The sequence below is a fragment of the Budorcas taxicolor genome, chromosome 13 (genome assembly GCF_023091745.1).
Source record: "Budorcas taxicolor isolate Tak-1 chromosome 13, Takin1.1, whole genome shotgun sequence".
NCBI lineage: Eukaryota > Metazoa > Chordata > Mammalia > Artiodactyla > Bovidae > Budorcas > Budorcas taxicolor.
Window position 1 is genome coordinate 52,036,615 of NC_068922.1, and position 17,213 is coordinate 52,053,827.

General features: G+C 41.2%; 1 protein-coding gene across 5 annotated transcripts in view; it reads right to left on the reverse strand.

Annotated features, from left to right (window-relative positions):
• Positions 1-17,213, reverse strand: part of PTPRA (protein tyrosine phosphatase receptor type A) — a 170,620-nt gene that overhangs the window by 33,220 nt on the left and 120,187 nt on the right. For all 5 annotated transcript variants that reach the window (XM_052651294.1, XM_052651292.1, XM_052651295.1 and 2 more), the window contains 3 exons: positions 9,865-9,949; positions 8,673-8,746; positions 8,330-8,466 (listed from right to left, as the gene is read on the reverse strand). In XM_052651294.1, coding sequence (XP_052507254.1) covers positions 8,330-8,466; positions 8,673-8,746; positions 9,865-9,949 — 296 coding nt within the window. The remainder of the gene's footprint in view (positions 1-8,329; positions 8,467-8,672; positions 8,747-9,864; positions 9,950-17,213) is intronic.

Here is a 17,213-nt window from a genome sequence, read left to right on the forward strand (position 1 = left end):
GCCAATATAAAACTGTCTTACTTACTAAACTTTATAATAATTCTTTATATCTGGTAAGGCAGGTCTCCTCACCTTGTTCTTCTTCTTCAGGAATGTCTTGGCTATTCTTGAATCTTTTCTCCTCCATATATATTTTAGAATCAGCTTGTCAAGTTCCACAAAAAACCTGTTGGGATTTTTATTGGAATTGCATTGAATCTATATATCAGTTTGAGGAGAATTGACAACTTTACAATATTGAGCCTTCTAATTCACTGATCTTATCTCTTTCACTAATTAAGGCTTTTTTCTTTAATGCCTTCAAACATTTTTATAATTTCTCCAAATATTTTATAAATATTTTATTAAATTTATTCCTAGGTACTTCACATTTTGGATGTTACTGTAAATGACATCTTTTAAAAAGTATTAGACTTCCTGATTGTGGTTTTATGTATAGAAATGCATTAATTGTTATGCTATTTTTGTATCTATCAACCTTGTTAAAATAACATTAATTCTAATAATTTATCTGGTGTTCTGAATTTCTCTGGAACAATAATTTCCTCTGTGGGAAAAAAAGAAAACTGATTTGTCTCTTTCTTTCCAATCCTTCATATCTTTCATTTCTTTTCTTGCCTTACTGTGCTAATATCTCTAGTATAGTACTGAATCTCATTCACTTTAAGTTTGAATCCCCTTCCAAATACCCTGACTCCTCACTAGTGTCTGAACACTCTGCTGTGATGGGGATCCTACTACCTTCCAAGGCAGTTCCCTTTATCTTCGAACAGTTTGGTTTAGAAGGACTTAACACCTACGATACACAATTTGTTTCATTTTTCCCTTGTACTGACTATTGTAAAACCCAAGTGGTCAGTTGGTGCATTCTCTGTCCCTTGGAAATCCTGAACCCCCAATTCCTTGCTGAAACCCCAATTCCAAAGCTCCTGACTGCTACTGATAACTCCTGTAGCCTTTGGCTCTGATTCATTTATTTGGAGACAACTCATCCATGTAGAGGCTATTCTGTTTCTAATTCATTCAGATGCCACACAGTTCTGTTACCATATTGCACATAAATGTGTCTTTACTTGGAAATTCAAGAATTAAGCTGTCTCTAAAAATGCAGGATCTTGAATGGGTTGGGGGAGGGGTGTGGTTCACATTTCACAAATCACAGATTTTGACCACTTCACTGCCCCTCCAGTTCTTTTCCTCACATGTCCCTTTTACCTCAGGAGCTAACTAAATTCTACCTATTTATTAAACCTGAAACATGCTTTAGGGACCTCAATAAGTGACTTTTCAAACTCGCTTTAAAAAAAAAATTCAATACTTTCTTCCGAGACAAATGCTGGTCTATAAAAAAGTTCCAGCTTATAACTTTAGGACAAAGTTCCATTACCCATAACTTTCAACTGTGGTGGGGCTTCATAGAAATGAAAGGCCACACTCTCTGGACTGTGAGATATCTGAAAACAGCTGTCCCTATGCTTATTGTTTCTTCAGCTGTTCATCTCCACGGTCCAGTTTTTCTCTAAAACAAATTCCCTTTTAATGTTATTCCTTTTCACAGAGACCTAATCACAAGACTCTTGGCACAGCTCACTCTGGGTACATAACTCTTTATTCTATATGCTACACATCCATTAAAGCATAATGGATATTTATGCTAAAGTGAATAAGCTAGAATAGCTTTATTTACTATATTAAAAAAACTTTTTAATGTTGAAGCCTGCTTTTAAAAATATTATCTAAAACTATGCTTGCTGTAAAAGAAAGTCAAATAGTTCAGCAGAAAGTGGAAGTTCCCTATCATCTTTATCTTCTAACCATCCTTGTAGAGGCAACCACTGATTACAGTTCACAGTGTTTCTTCAGACTTAAAAAAATAAAATAAAATAAATAAAAGCATTAATACACTCACACACAGACATACATATATTTTTAAAAGGGGATTATACCATGTAAAGTCACCAAAATAGTGATTTTTTTTCTCCCCATATTTTTCTATGTTGACATTTAACAACAGTACATAATTTCATAATAGATGAGAGAAATCATTTAGCTACTTGGCTATCTAACAAATACTTTTCATTTTATATTCTTTGCTATTATAAGTCATGCTATAATGAACATCCTTGTAAAAATATATGTGTGGTTCTTCTTGTTGGAACCTCATAAATTAGGTCAGATAGTATAAGCATTTGAAATTTGGTCGATACTGCCAAATTATCCTCCCATAACTCTATCAACTTAAACTCCTCCTACCTGTGTATGAGATTGTCTTTACCCCCATACCTCTGTCCATACTTGATACTGATCTTTGAAAATTTTCAAATCTAACAGGCCCCCCAAAATGGTTAGTTTTAATCTGGATTTCCTGATTACTAGATATAGCTGAGTTTGTTTTCCTATGTTTATAGACCATTTGCTTTTCTTCCCTGAACTGCCAATTTTTCTTCTGAAACGTTTACTTTTTTCTCATAGGTTTGGAGAATCCTGTACATTATGGAAAATTCTCTTGTCTACCTGTGGCAAATAGTTTCTTCCAGTTGGCCACTTTTTTAAGGTGTCATTTTTAAGAGACACTTAACATTTTAATATATTTATTATCTTTCAATCTATTCTGTTCTAGCTTCTGAATTTTGTGTTTTGTTTACAAAGGCCTTCCTCACTCTATGATTACAAGAATATTATTCTATGACAGTGGACACAAACTGGTGTTTGTCCTATGGTTATTTCTCCTCTTTCCTGTCAGGGCTGACCAATACAAGCACAGTCACACCATACCTACACTGTGCCATCTAAATTCTCTCTTCTAGGATTTTGAAACTCAGGAAGCAGCAGAGGCTTCCCTAGAGGGCCCAAAACCACCAAGATAGGATCTGCTCTGTCCAGGGGCTGGCTGTCTATCTCATCTTTTGATTCTGCCAGGTTCCCCAGTATCTTCCCAATTGATGATTTTAATTTTTTGCTTAATTGAGATGACTTCTCTTGTCTCTAAACTGACTTAGCAGTTAGTAACAGAGGGTGGGGTTGTAGGTGAGAGACTGATGGGGGAAATGTGGGTGATGTGAACCTAATCACTGAGTTCAGATGAAGGGAAAGAACTGTTAGTCAATTTTCATTATGGGAAAGAGCGAGCCACTTATACCTCATGACTCTACAACAGTTACTTCAGTTACTGGCTTGTGAGCACGTGGGACGTGTTCTAGCTGATGGTAAAGGAATTTAGGGAGAGGGGAGTCCCAATTAAAAGGAGACAAGAGACACTGAAACCAAGTAATAGAATTATTTCTAACAATTTTAGACAATAAAACAAGAAAAAGACCAGCTCCAACATCAAATATTCATCTCCAAAGACACCATAAAACTCAGGGTCCTTCTTTGACTGTGCTATGTATTTTGCTGAACCAAAAGTTAAGGTTTCAGAACTTTGCTGATTACTAAATGTTAACGCCAATGGAATTCACATCTTTTCTTGGTTGGTCATGTGAAAGACAAGGCTTTCAATTATCTAGTGAGAAAATTATCTCTTAAGTTATCAAGCGAGATAACTGAAATGATGCAAAAATGACACAGAACAGTTGGAGAAAACCAACTTCTAAAAATCTCTCTTGTGCTTTTCACTGCATCCTGCTTTCATGATGAAAACTGCCCCACAACCCAGCTCCCATTGCTCATGGATAATCAGGATGCAAGTATAACACAATCTGGAGGAAATATACATAAAGAAGGTAGAAAAGCAAAGAACTAACACCCAGAAGAAACTGCAAGAATTCACTGAGTTGGATCATCAAAAAACATAGGAATAACTGTTGATATAGATTTTGAGAATGTTAGATCAAGGAGGGATCTAATCCTAATTTTTGAATAGGGCCAGATTTCTAGTTATGGCATGGTTAACTGAACTTCTGCAGTTAGTGTACCTGCTTAGGAAACTGGCCACAATTCTAGTGGTGGAATGGCCAGTTGGAACCTGGACTGAAAGCTGGGTTCAATGAAAAGCCAGAAAGCCCTTGGGACAAAGTAGGGGTGATCAGTGTTATAGGGATTCAACAGGTTCAACCTTCTTACTGATATCTTCATCATGTCCTTGATGGGACCTATAATGCATGCCTTAATAGAGGGTGCACATTGGTGAGGAAAGCACCTGAATCTTTTAGAAGAAGGAACTGACATCAAAATACGATTCTTGATCTTAGTGAGATGAAAAAAGCTTCAGAGGCCACACTATCACCTCCAGAACAAATGCAAGCTGCTGGAGTAATAATCTCCCTTTATCAAAAGGCTAAGTCCCAGGCAAGTCACAGACATCCTAACTGCTACAGGAGACTTAAAAGTTGTGGGTAACAATGAGATAACCCATTTACATGTGTGTGTTTACTGATGGCATGAAGCAAGTGCTCAGTAACTACTAGTATTAACTATTCTGCTGCTTCCTATTACTCCCCATATAAGTTACCAAATAGATGAGATGACAGTTTTTAGGAATGTCAGTATACAGCATACACAAATCATGTGGAGCTGCAGATCTGCAGCTGCTTTTCCACATGTGCTCGCCTTCCTAAAGATGAATATAACCCCCGGTACCTGGAATTTCACTATTAATATGGCAAGGGTACTTATTTTTCCCTTTACGATGCACAAAGACTACATGGCGCAGTTTCCCTTCCTCATGGCAGGAGCAGCTTCAGTGATAAATCATCTTGACCTCTCTCTGCTGTGATCTGGTTCATTGGGGTTTTGTCTTAGTTTCACAGGATATCACCCTGATAACTATGCTGATAACAAGAAAGTAACAGGACTTGAAGAACAGGATATTATGTGTCTTAGATGTACATGATAGACATATAAACAAAAATATAGTGGCTTGCCACCTAGGCCAAATTTTCTTAAAGTCAAAGGCCCACAGCACGTCACCGTCTACCGTAAAGAACAAGTTGCTACTCCTTACCCCTGTGCCCCCAACCTCTGCCCACCTGAAGGAGGAAGAGTGATGCTTGCTGGGCCATTACAGATTTTGGAGACAACACCTATCTCATGCTGGTGTCCTGCTCTGACTCATTTGTTGAATGATCTGAAAAGAGAAGGCTCTCTAGCTGATCGAGGGCAGAGAAATGAATTCTGGGAGGTTTGGGGGGCCCTAAGTGTCTCTGATTAAAGCTGAGCAGGAGAACTGTAATGAAATAACCTTAGACTCTGGGGAAAAGATCATTATCCTGTCAGCAACATCATGCTTCTAGTTTAGCATTGGGCTCTGGTAATGATGTAAGCCTGGCCATGAGACACTAGATGTCCATGACCTTAACTGCTCATTATAAACTTAGCATTGCTCAGTTGTGTCTGATTCTTTTGCAACCCCTTGGACTGTAGCCCACCAAGCTCCTCTGTCCATGGGATTTTCCAGGCAAGAATACTGGAGTGGGGGGACTTCCCTGGAAGTTCAGTGGCTAAGATTCCACACTCCCAATGCAGGGGGCCTGGGTTTGATCCTGGTCAGGGGACGAGATCCCACATGCCACAACTAAGAGTTCCCATGCCACAGCTAAAAAGATCCTGCATGCTACAACGAAGATCAAACATTCCGCATGCTGCAACCAAGACCTGACACAGCTAAATAAAGCAAAATAAAAAAAGAACACTGGAGTGGGTTGCCATTTCCTTCTCCACAGGATCTTCCTGATTCAGAGATCGAACCCACGTCTCCTGCATTGGCAGGCAGATTCTTTACCACTGAGCCACCTGGGAAGCCCAAACTTAGTATTATGTAAGTCTGTAGGCTTATAAACTGGGACATGTCCAGAATTCAGCTGAAATGGATGTGTACAGAACACATGCCACACACCCACTCCTTCAGTAGATTCCACTGACTTCCTGATGACTAAGGGAGAAAAAAGTCCACCCTAGTGTACAAATGGCTCCGTGAGTCATGCTAGCCCATTCTGGAGGTAGACTGCTATGGGATAATCTACTTAGGTATCACTCTGAGTAAAAGAGAAATTCATCTGGTGAACAGAACTTCAAGCAAGGTATCACACTATTCACTTCACTGGATGTCAAGATCTAAGCTGACCCCTGGGTAGTAGATAACTGGGACAAGAAAGACAGGAAATATGTATTACGCTCCCTGTGTATGCTCACCAGATGGCACTCACTGTAAGAAGCCAAGAGACGCTGATCAGCTCTTTCCCTCACCACCGCAACTGCACATATGTGGCCACGGTAGCACAGCAGTTGGCTGTCACAATACCTATCTGAATTTGCCTACTGTGCCTCTTAGGAACACCACCTCTACCCGGATATTTGTTATGGGATCTAAGGGAATTATCTCCAAACAAAGAATTCATTTCACAGAAAAAATATGGCTACAAGGTCACATACTCACTACTCAGAAGTAGCTTACACTTACAAAACAACAGAATGCCTACTGGAGACCTAGCTATAGTGTTGAGGCTAGGGTGCTATCTTGTGGGATAAGGTGAAATGTTCTTAATCAATAAAGAGTATTAAATGGTAGTGTTCTTCTAACAGCCAGAAAAAGGGGTCCAAATTATTACTTAACTCTTCCCTGGTAAATGGTCTTCTGCTTCACCTCTTGCTTCCCTCCCATCTATTCTCTAAATTGTAGCTAGTGATTGTACTAGCTACTGTACATCTCAGACTGTAAATCTAACCACATCACTCTCCACTCCAAGCCCTTCAGTGGTGGAGCAAATACCCCAATAATCATTCCTCCTTTCCTCCTTGCTACAAGAGCTCCCATTCTATGGGTTATCCACTCATCTTCTACATGACACAGGAATAATCCAGATTGGTCTCCACCAGGTGCAGTAAGTCTATTTCTCCCTTGCCTATGACTAGTTTGTGAAAGAATATGTGACCAGGTAAGTCCCCAGAAGCTTTTGGGAAAGTTTTCCTCACTAATAAAAGGAAACACACAGGAAGAAACAGTCACCCTTTTCCCCCTGGACCTGTTAACCTCCATTTGTGCCTACAACTAGGGCAGCCATTACTTTTGGGGGGGGGGGAATGATGCATGGTTTATGGGATCTTAGTTCCCCAACCAGGGACGGAACCCAGGCACTCAGCATAGAACATGCAGTGTCCTAATCACTGGACCACCAGGGAATTCCCTGGGCAGCCATTTTGGCATCATGAGGGGACCCAGCCTAAGAAACAGGGCTGACACACGGCTGAGTGGAAAGGTATGAACGAGACTGAGAATTCAGCAAAGCCCAGGTTGATGAATTAGCCAAGTATGGAACTGTTCTTGTGTCCTCAAATCCACTCCCCTCTCCCTAATCATTACCACTTTACATCAGTCAGATCAGCACCTCTGGTCTAACTGTTGCAGCCCCTAACTGTATTTTCAGTTTCTATCCTGGTCTCCCCATTTTGTTTTCTATCCTGGCTATTCCCTAACCACCAGTCTGAGTCATTTTTTTCAAAATACAAACCTGGCTGGTCTGTGGCTTTCCACCTCTCTCATGACAGTCTACAGGATCTACAGTCTGGCTCAGTCTTCTACATTTTCATCTCCCTCAAGTCTCTGCCTTTCAGCCACTCGCAGCTTTTATTATTCTTTGAATGTGCCTTCCCTCACCTACTGTCACTACTGACAGATTGATTCTGATATTCCCAGTACCTGGAATGTTCCCCATCTGCCTTTCCCCAATGCCCTTGCCTATGACTGGGTCTCAATTAAAACATCATGTTTTTTTAAAGTAAATTCTGAATCAGTGGACTGGAATAAGCAACTGGTAGATTCACAAACATGGTCTGTTTTCTTGAGGGATTTATAAAACATACAAATGTAAACACTACCCAAGATGAGGCCTGTGCCCTGCAATCTGCCATGGTCCTCATTTTCCACAATGACTTCCTCCTATTGTCTACTGGGACCCCTCGGCTCTAGACTCTAAAGGTTACACCTCCTAATATAGGTTTCCATGCCTCAGCACCAGTTCTTCATGTCCCTCCAGTTCTTCATGTTCTATACTGCTGTTTGAACTTACATACCAAGTTCCCTGAATGCAGGGACTATCTGCTTTTGCTCCCCTCGCAAACCCCTGGCACCTCACATATATTAGATTCTGGATAAGTAAACAAAAGTAACAGACGAAATGATGAATGAATGGATAGATGGGTAGATGAGGGAGGCAAGGCAATTTCTTTTTCATTTCCTGTCCATAATCACATAGGAAAGAAGTCAGATGAACTTGGTAAAAACTCCTCACTTCTTAACCCATTAGAAACCTGTTTTCTACCCCATCACTCAAAAGGCTTGACCGTAGGTCTGCCTTTCTCCCTGCTGATACACCAGCCTCAGCAAAGAACTCACGTTGAATTCCTCTCTGAAGAGCTTATTGTCATCAGCCATTCTCCGGTTAATCTCCTCTTCCAGCTTGTCCACAGGCAGGGGCGGATACTTCCTGTTGGTGCTTGGGGACCTGGCCAGAAGTGGTACGCTCTGGGGTTCTGCAGTGCATAAGGGGGAAGGTTGGTCAGGTGCCTTTGGGACATAGCCCTTCTCTGGAGACCAAATTATGGGCTCTAGCTCATGGGCCAGGCGTCCAAACACTAGTGCTGCTCTCAATTCTTTTTTCTTTTAGGATGGGGAAACTCCTATTTTCTTGATTTTTCTTCTCCATGAAAGTCCCCCATGTCATTCAGGGGTGTCTTACCCACATCCTCAGTGCGGCCATTGGATAAGCGGAAAGAATTGGAATGGCTCCCAGCTTGCTTGTATTTCTTAAACCTAATGAGAAAATGTTCACAGTGAAACACTAAGCATGGAAGAGAGACTAATCCCTGGTTTGTAGTTCCACTTATCAATTCAGCCTTTACACACTGAAGCAGCTTCAGCGAAGACTGAGCACCTCAGTGTGCTCTTGCTTAAGCACACTAGAATTCAACCCCGGGGACCCCCCACAGTATGTTCTCACTGAAATGGCTCCTTTGCACAGTTTCAGGATTTGCTGCAAATCACAGCCACACCAGATAGAGACACTGAGTAGGATATACGGGTATAATAAAGTGGAGGGAGATAAGAGAGTATCAAACAAAAATCCTGATGCTTTCTGGGTGTAATGAGAGAAACTCAGAGCTTCAGACTTGGTGGAACAGGTCTGGCCACAAGTCTCCTGCAGAAAGATAGGAAACATAAGACAAACTATAGGGGTGTACGAGGTTCCCCTCTCTTTATCCATACAGAAGAACAGAGGGAGCCCAGAGCCAAAAATAAGGGCAGAGTTAAACTCAGTCAAGGCAGTGACTCCAGTAGGAAAAGAACAAATGTACCTCCCACTTCCCTTCCTTGGGTTTCCCTTCCTGGCTTTTGCTCCCTGTTTGAGGAGTAGTATCTAGAAGACCCTGGAAGAAAGTCAGGAACAGGAACCCTGTTGCTTACATGGTTCAGTCCAGCACGCTGAGTCAGGGGCCCTAGAAGGGTTTGGAGTCAAAGCCCCAACCAGAAATAAAGTAGACCTTAACTGAACACATAATCTCCACTGGGGCGCTATCAGGGGTTGTTTCAATAGGGCTAGATCTGAAGACCTTAAAATGCCGATCAGTAACAACAGACTGTGGCATCTTCCCTCAACCTCTAAACCACAGTCCTGGGCTTTAGGATGAATTGGAGTTGAGGGACTGGACTTGGGACAGATGGAAGTCAAAGGAAGGGGCTGGGTGTTAAGACAATATAAAATTTTAACAACATTTTAAAGCAGAATTTCAATCTTAGGAAAGCTACCGTAAGTCATTCCCTCTATCCTATTCATTGTCCTTATCCTACTGTCTTTTGGACTTGTGGGCTTATCGAGAACCTGGGGTACTGAAACAGAGTCCACAAGAATGCAGAAGCATCAGTATGCTCACCTTAACATGTACAAAACTATGATAATAAACACGATCACTAGCAGAGAGGACAGGGCCACCATCACTGCAATAATTGGCGTCTCATCTGAAATCAAGAGAACAAAACATGTTGTTAACCACTGTAGGTAATGGAAGGCTTGAGTCCCCTGCTCAGGGAAACACTCAGATGAGGAAGAACAGCTCTTCCAAATGCTTATGTATTGACAGATGGTTGGGCATGGGGAGGAGGAGAGGGAGAAATGAGAAGAGTGCCAGCCCAGGGCTACTGGGTGAAGAGGAAGGTAAAGGCCTAGGGTGACATGCCCACCCAACCTGACTTATCATACATATGTTTATTCTCCGTTTCCTTATATTAGAATGAAAGTTCTTTGAAGGCAGAGACTGCTTCTTTCATTGCTACAGAGCCTAAGACAAAACCAGTGCTCAGCATGTAAGAAATACTCAAATATTTGAAAGCATGAACACATCCAATCCTGATGGCAAGCTGGGGTGTAGGCCCAACAGCGTACTTTCTCCCAGGCTCAATGGGTTCCATGAAGATGGGAGAGAAAGGAAAAAGGACAATTTTCTTATCATAAATGCAAACGGTTTAGGAGACATTATTGGATCTTTAAGGACTGTGTGTCTAAAACTGCTGGTTACTCTTTTCTGCCTCTTTCCACAGTCATCCTTTTCTACCTCTTTCCACCAGGACCCCAACTACAGCAACATCTGGCCTGGAGGAGATACAGCAACTCTGCTCTCCATTCCACAGGGCCTGGCTTCCTTTCCACCCCATAATGAGCCTCACCCTCCTCCTGCACTTTCATGTCCCTGCCACAAACTATACAACCAGTATGAATTTGTAACTATCTTCACCATTTTCCACCCTTTCCAGCAGCGTCACTTTCTGCCCTCTGCAGCAGATCCCTCCATGTAAAAGTCAATCCTGTCACATGTGGTATTACATCTGTTACTGTCACCTCAAGTATCTGTCTTCTTGACCTCACTGACCTTCTTCCTATCACCAATAGCCAGTCCCATGTCTCTCTTCACAGTTATCTTATAAAACAGTTGTCTTCTCTAACCTCTTACCTCTGGGTACTCCATACTCTAGTTTGCTGACACCTACTCTGAGTGCACCCTTTAAATTCCTCATGAAGGACACCAACAAATGGCATATTGCCAAATCCAACGGAAACATTCCCACCCTCATCTGATTCAACCTCTTATTAGCATTCATCCAAAAAAAATTTATGGACCCACACTGTATGCCAGACACTGTTCCATTCACTGGGAATAGAGAAGTGATTAAACAGACAACTGACAGAGAGCTGACATTCTGGGGGAAGAACGAGAAAACTGATCATAAACAATTTCAGAGATAAGATACATGATGAAAAGAAGGGTAAGGGGATACAGAGTTGATGGGCTTTGGGAGAGGGCAGTGGCTAGCTATGTTAGAGTAGTCTGGGAAGGTCTCAAGTAATTACACTGAAGTGAAGTCGCTCAGTCATGTCCGACTCTTTGCGACCCCATGGACTGTAGCCTACTAAGCTCCTCAATCCACAGAATTCTCAGTTACACTGAGCAGAGGTGTAAATAATGTGAAGAAGTGTATCACAAAAAGGTCTGTGCAAAGAGTTTTCTAGGCCCAGGGACTAGTGAGCATAAGAGTCCTTAATAGTTTGGTGGGTTCAAGGAAGAGCACAAAGACCAGTTTTGGTACAAGATGTGGCTGGAGAGGTGGGCAGGAACGAGAAGACTTTGTACGCTATGGTAATGAGTGTGGATTTAATTCTGAATGTGATGAGAAACACTATGTGATTGGTGAGTTTGAACAGGGAAGATATATAAGTAGATTTACATTCTTAAAAAGATCAGGTAGGCAAACTAACTTGTAAGTAGCAGTCTTAAGGTAGGAGATAACCCAGGAGAATGTGGTGTCATAAAAGCCAAGAAGAGTTTTTCAAGACAGTGGGAGTAATCAACTCAATCGAATACTATAGACAGATTAAGTAGGATGAAAACAGGGAAGTGAAACTTGATTCGACAAGAGGGCAGTTATTGGTAACCTTTTCAAAAGAGTGGTTTCAGTTAAGTTATTGAGAAAGCCCAAATGGAATGAAATAAAGTTGGAAAGAAAAGACAGTGAGACACCGATTCCTTATCTGAGGTGAGGACTTGCATCATCAAGAGATGCAGAGAAAAGCAGCAGCTGGAGGCAGAGGCAAGATGGAAAGTTTGTCTGTTTTTAAAAAGATGGGAAATATTATACCAAGCTTCTTTGTTGATGGCAGTTTTCAAACATACCCTGGTATGTGAATCTCATATTAAAATGAGCATTCAAACTGGCTGACTACTCCCTCCTCTTTGAAGAACTTTCTTCTCTTCAGTTTCCACAAGAAAACATTCTTCTTTCTGTCCCTTGGCTGCTTCATATTTTTCCTCATCAGTTGTTCCTTTTCTCACACAGAACTTTAAATGTCTGATTTACTCAGGGCTTTGTCCTTGGCACTCTTCTCAATACTCATCCAGTTGATCAGACCAGGCTGGAAGCTCAAGTTATATGCTAGCAATTTCCACATTTGCACTGCTTGGTCAGACTTTTCTTTAAACTTTTCTGAAACTATCTTACCTTACTTTAAATTTCACAGGCAATGCCACCCTCCTGCATTAAAAAAAATTTCCTTCACCAGTAACTCAGTAGTTAGCACTGCCATCCATCCACCCTACTGCTCACCTAAGAATTGTAAGAATTCCCTTAATTTCTTCCTTATGCTTATCTTCTATATGCAACTCAGCTGCAAGTAATATTTTATTTATTAAAAAAAAAGTCTCTCATCTTATTTATTTATTGGGCTGTGTTGCGTCTTAGTTGTGGGGCTTGGGCTTAGTTGTTCTGTGGCATGCGGGATCTTCGTTCCCTGACCAGGGATTGAACCTCCATCCCTTGCATTGCAAGACAGATTCTAAACCACTGGATCACCAGGGAAGTCCCTGCAAGTAATGTCTTGGTACTAAAATCAACATCTCAAATTTGTCTGCCTTTTTTCCCTTCTGTTTCTATCACTCTACTCTAAATCTCTGTCCTTTCCTATCTGAATCACAGTAAGCTGCTATCCCTTGCCAGTCCACTTTCCACAAAGCAGGGACAGTGATCTTGAAGAAAGCAAATCAGATCATAGTCTCCACTTACGTAAAACCTTCCAAGGTTTCCCAGGACCTTTAGACTGAAATCTAATATCCTTACTTTGACAGTAATAACCTCCCCCAATTAGCCCCTGCTTTTTCTGTCTCCTCCATTCTTTCCTTGCTCACTAAACTTCAGTCATTGGTAGCCTTCCATGCTGGGTTTGCTCTTTCCTTGGGCCTTTGAACCCTATTCCTTCTGCTGTATTTAGCCTCCCTCCATTCTTTACCTGGCTAACTCCTAGTCATCTGAAAAGACCCTGACGCTGGGAAAGATTGAAGGTGGGAGAAGGGGACGACAAAGCCTAAGATGATGGCATCACCAACTCAATGGACATGAGTCTGAGTAAACTCTGGGAGTTGGTGATGGACAGGGAGGCCTGGCGTACTGCAGTCCATGAGGTCGCAGAGTCAGACACAACTGAGTGACTGAACTGAACTGAACTCCTAGTCATTCAGTTCTCATTTGAAGTATTACTTTTTTTCAGAGAGCTCTTTTCTGACTTAACATTAAATCAGGTAGGTCTTAGTTTCCCTATCTCTAAAATCAGTTATTCTAAAGATTAAATGAGATTATCCACATAAAGTTCTCGGCACAGTAATTTGCACACAATTAAGTACACAGTCAATATTAGCTATTTTTTGTTTTTTTTTTTTTTTGCACAGAATACTGTTATTTCCTTTGAAAATACCCCTCACATTCTGTATTTATTTGAGTAAAGTTGATTATGAGTATCCCTCCTTTATACCCTAAATTCTACAAAGGCAAGGATTATATACTTGCTTTGCTTCTCACCATATACTTAACACCTAGCACAGAATTTCACACATACTGGGTGCTAAACAAATACTAGATGGACTATACCGAGTGAATGAGTAAAAGAATTAATAATTTATCACCATATTATGTCTCAGTTCAATGCCAATCACAGAGGGCTGTATATCAGGTATTAAAAGAAGGTAATTAGAAGACATCTGGCTCAAGATAGTGGGCAAAATCCATAGTTTCATTTTTTTCTCTTGCCAAAAGGACACTGAAATGACAGAAGAAATAGAGTGACATCAGTAGACCAGAAACTTTGAGGGATTTGTGGAAGACAAAGCAGAAGGAATTAGACTGCTAAAGAGATGAGAGCTAAAGAAACTCCAGTAGAGAGGCAGTACTAGTTCTCCCAGCCTGGACCGAGAAACACCTCAAACTCAGAGTCAACCAGGACTAGGGATAAAAGTAGGCTCTGAGGTAGCAGGGTATTTAACCAAAGGCTCACCAACCACAGCTTGTATACAGACAGGCTGTGGTATCTAACCCTGATTCAGTTGGAAAAACAATGCTCTATACAGACAGGAAGTGTGCTGATGGCTCCTTTATTAAATATATATAAATAAATAGAAGTTGCATATATATTTTATACCTTATATGGAAAACTTTCAAACTCCCTCAGGGGAAAAGAGAACACTACAATAGATCCCTATGCACTTATTATTTCACTTCAACAGTATCATCACATGCCAGTTTTTTCATCTTTACCAGGTCTGGGTTTCTTAGCTGCACACTAATTAACACTGTGGGATAACTAATTCTCTGTTGTAGGGGGTTGTCGTGTGCACCACAGGATGTTTAACAACATTTCTGGTCTCTAGCTACTAGATGCCAGTAGAAAACCCTTAATTGTGATGACCAAAATCAGCTTCTGTGGTTTAGTTGCCAAGTCGTGTCCTACTCTTTGGGATCCCATGGACTGTAGCCTGCCAGGCTCCTCTGTCCATGGGATTTTCCAGGCAAGAATACTGGAGTGGATTGCCATTTCCTTCTCCAGGGAACCTTCCTGACCCAGGGGTTGAACACGGGCAGGTGGACTCTTTAACAACACAGCCACCAGGGGAAGCCCAAAAGTCACCTTCAGATGTTGCCAAGTGTTTTCTAGGGGAAAAGTCACCTGGAACTGAGAACCACTGGTCTATACCCGTTGCATATATTAAGGCAAATCTGAGAGATATCATTTCAACTGTAGTTACTTCAGTATGTATCACTAAAAGATAAGAATTCTTAACATATTCATAATGCCATTACCCTACTCTAAGCACATTACAGTCCCCTCAGTGCTCCAGAGCAAAGTTCAACCAGAGTCCTACAGAAGACTGTAACAAACATCAAGGACAAAAGAGGTAATATAAGAAATAGGGTAAATCTTCAAAATATACTGCAATTTGTGCAAGAGGACCCCGTATCAATTTAAAATGAGGAGCAATCTCACATTTATCAGGATGGCTATTATTATAAAAGGTCCTAGAACATAATAAGTATTGGCCAGCATTGGTAGAAAAGTAAAAATGGTGTAGCTGCTGTGGAAAACAGTATGGCAGTTCCACAAAAAATAGAATTACCATATGATCCAGCAATTCCACTTCCGGGTATATGCTCAAAAGAATATCCATGTTCTTAATAGCATTAGTCACAATAGCTAAAGTGTAGAAGCAACCAAATGTCCTCTGACAGATGAATGGATAAGCAAGACATGGCATATGTATACAATGAAATATTTTTAGCCTTAAAAAGTAAGGAAACATATGTTACAATGTAGGGATGAATCTTGAAGACATTAAGCTAAGTGAATAAGTCAGTCACAAAAGGACAAATATGGTATGATTTCACTTTTATCAGAGCAGTGAATTCACAGAAACAGAAAGTTTCAGGTGTACAGGATGATGATCTGACTTACATCATAAAACAATTATCACAGTAAGTTTAGGGAACATCCATGATTTATATGGACACAGAATTAAATATACAGAAAAAATTCTTTTCTTCCATGAGAACACTTAGAATTTCCTCTCTTTTGTTTTTAACATACGGTAGTGCTACTTATCGGAGAAGGTGTTGGCACCCCACTCCAGTACTCTTGCCTGGAAAATCCCATGGATGGAGGAGCCTGGTGGGCTGCAGTCTATGGGGTCGCAAAGAGTCAGACATGACAGAACGACTTCACTTTCACTTTTCACTTTCATGCATTGGAGAAGGAAATGGCAACCCACTCCAGTGTTCTTGCCTGGAGAATCCCAGGGATGGGGGAGCCTGGTGTGCTGCCGTCTCTGGGGTCACACAGAGTTGGACACGACTGAAGAGACTTAGCAGCAGCAGCAATACTACTTATAAGCAATAGTTAGAACCAGATATGGTGTAACGGATTGGTTTCAAATTGGGAAAGCAGTACGTCAAGGCTGTATATTGTAACCATGCTTATTTAACTTATATGCAGAGTATATCATGCGAAATGCTGGGCTGGATGAGTCATAAGCTGGAACCAAGACTACCAGGAGAAATATCAACAACCTCAGATATGCAGATAACACCACCCTAATGGTATAAAGTGAAGAGGAACTAAAGAGCCTCTTGATAAAGGTGAAAGAGGAGAGTGAAAAAGCTGGCTTAAAACTCAACATTCAAAAAACTAAGATCATGACATTCAGCCCCATTACTTCATGGCAAATAGATGGGGAAAAAAATGGAAACAGTGGCAGATTCTATTTTGTTGCACTCTAAAATCGTTGTGGACAGTGACCGCAGCCATGAAGTCAAAAGACACTTTCTCCTTGGAAGAAAAGCTACCACAAACCTAGACAGCATATTCAAAAGCAGAGACATCACTTTGCCAACAAAGGTCTGTATAGTCAAAGCTATGATTTTTCTCATAGTCATGTATAGATGTGAGAGTTGGACCATAAAGAAGGTTAAGTGCCAAAGAATTGATGCTTTTGAATTGTGGTGCTGGAGAAGACTCCTGAGAATCCCTTGGACAGCAAGGAGATGGAACCAGTCAATTCCAAAAGAAATCAACCATGAATATTCACTGGAAGGACTGCTGCTAAAGCTCTAATACTTTGGCCACCTGATGTGAAGAGCTGACTCATCGGAAAAGACCATGATGCTGGGAAAGACTGAAGGCAAAAGGAGAAGGGGGCAACAGAGGATGAGATGGTTGAATGGCATCACTGACTCCATAGACACAAGTCTGAGCAAATTTTGGGAGATAGTAAAGGACAGGGAAGTCTGGCAGGCTGCAGCCCATGGGTTCACAAAGAGTTGGACACGACTTAGTGACTGGACGACAAAAACAAGTGCTAATTATGTACATCCCTAGGACGTACTGCCTTTATCCAATTCCCTCTCCCCCTACTCC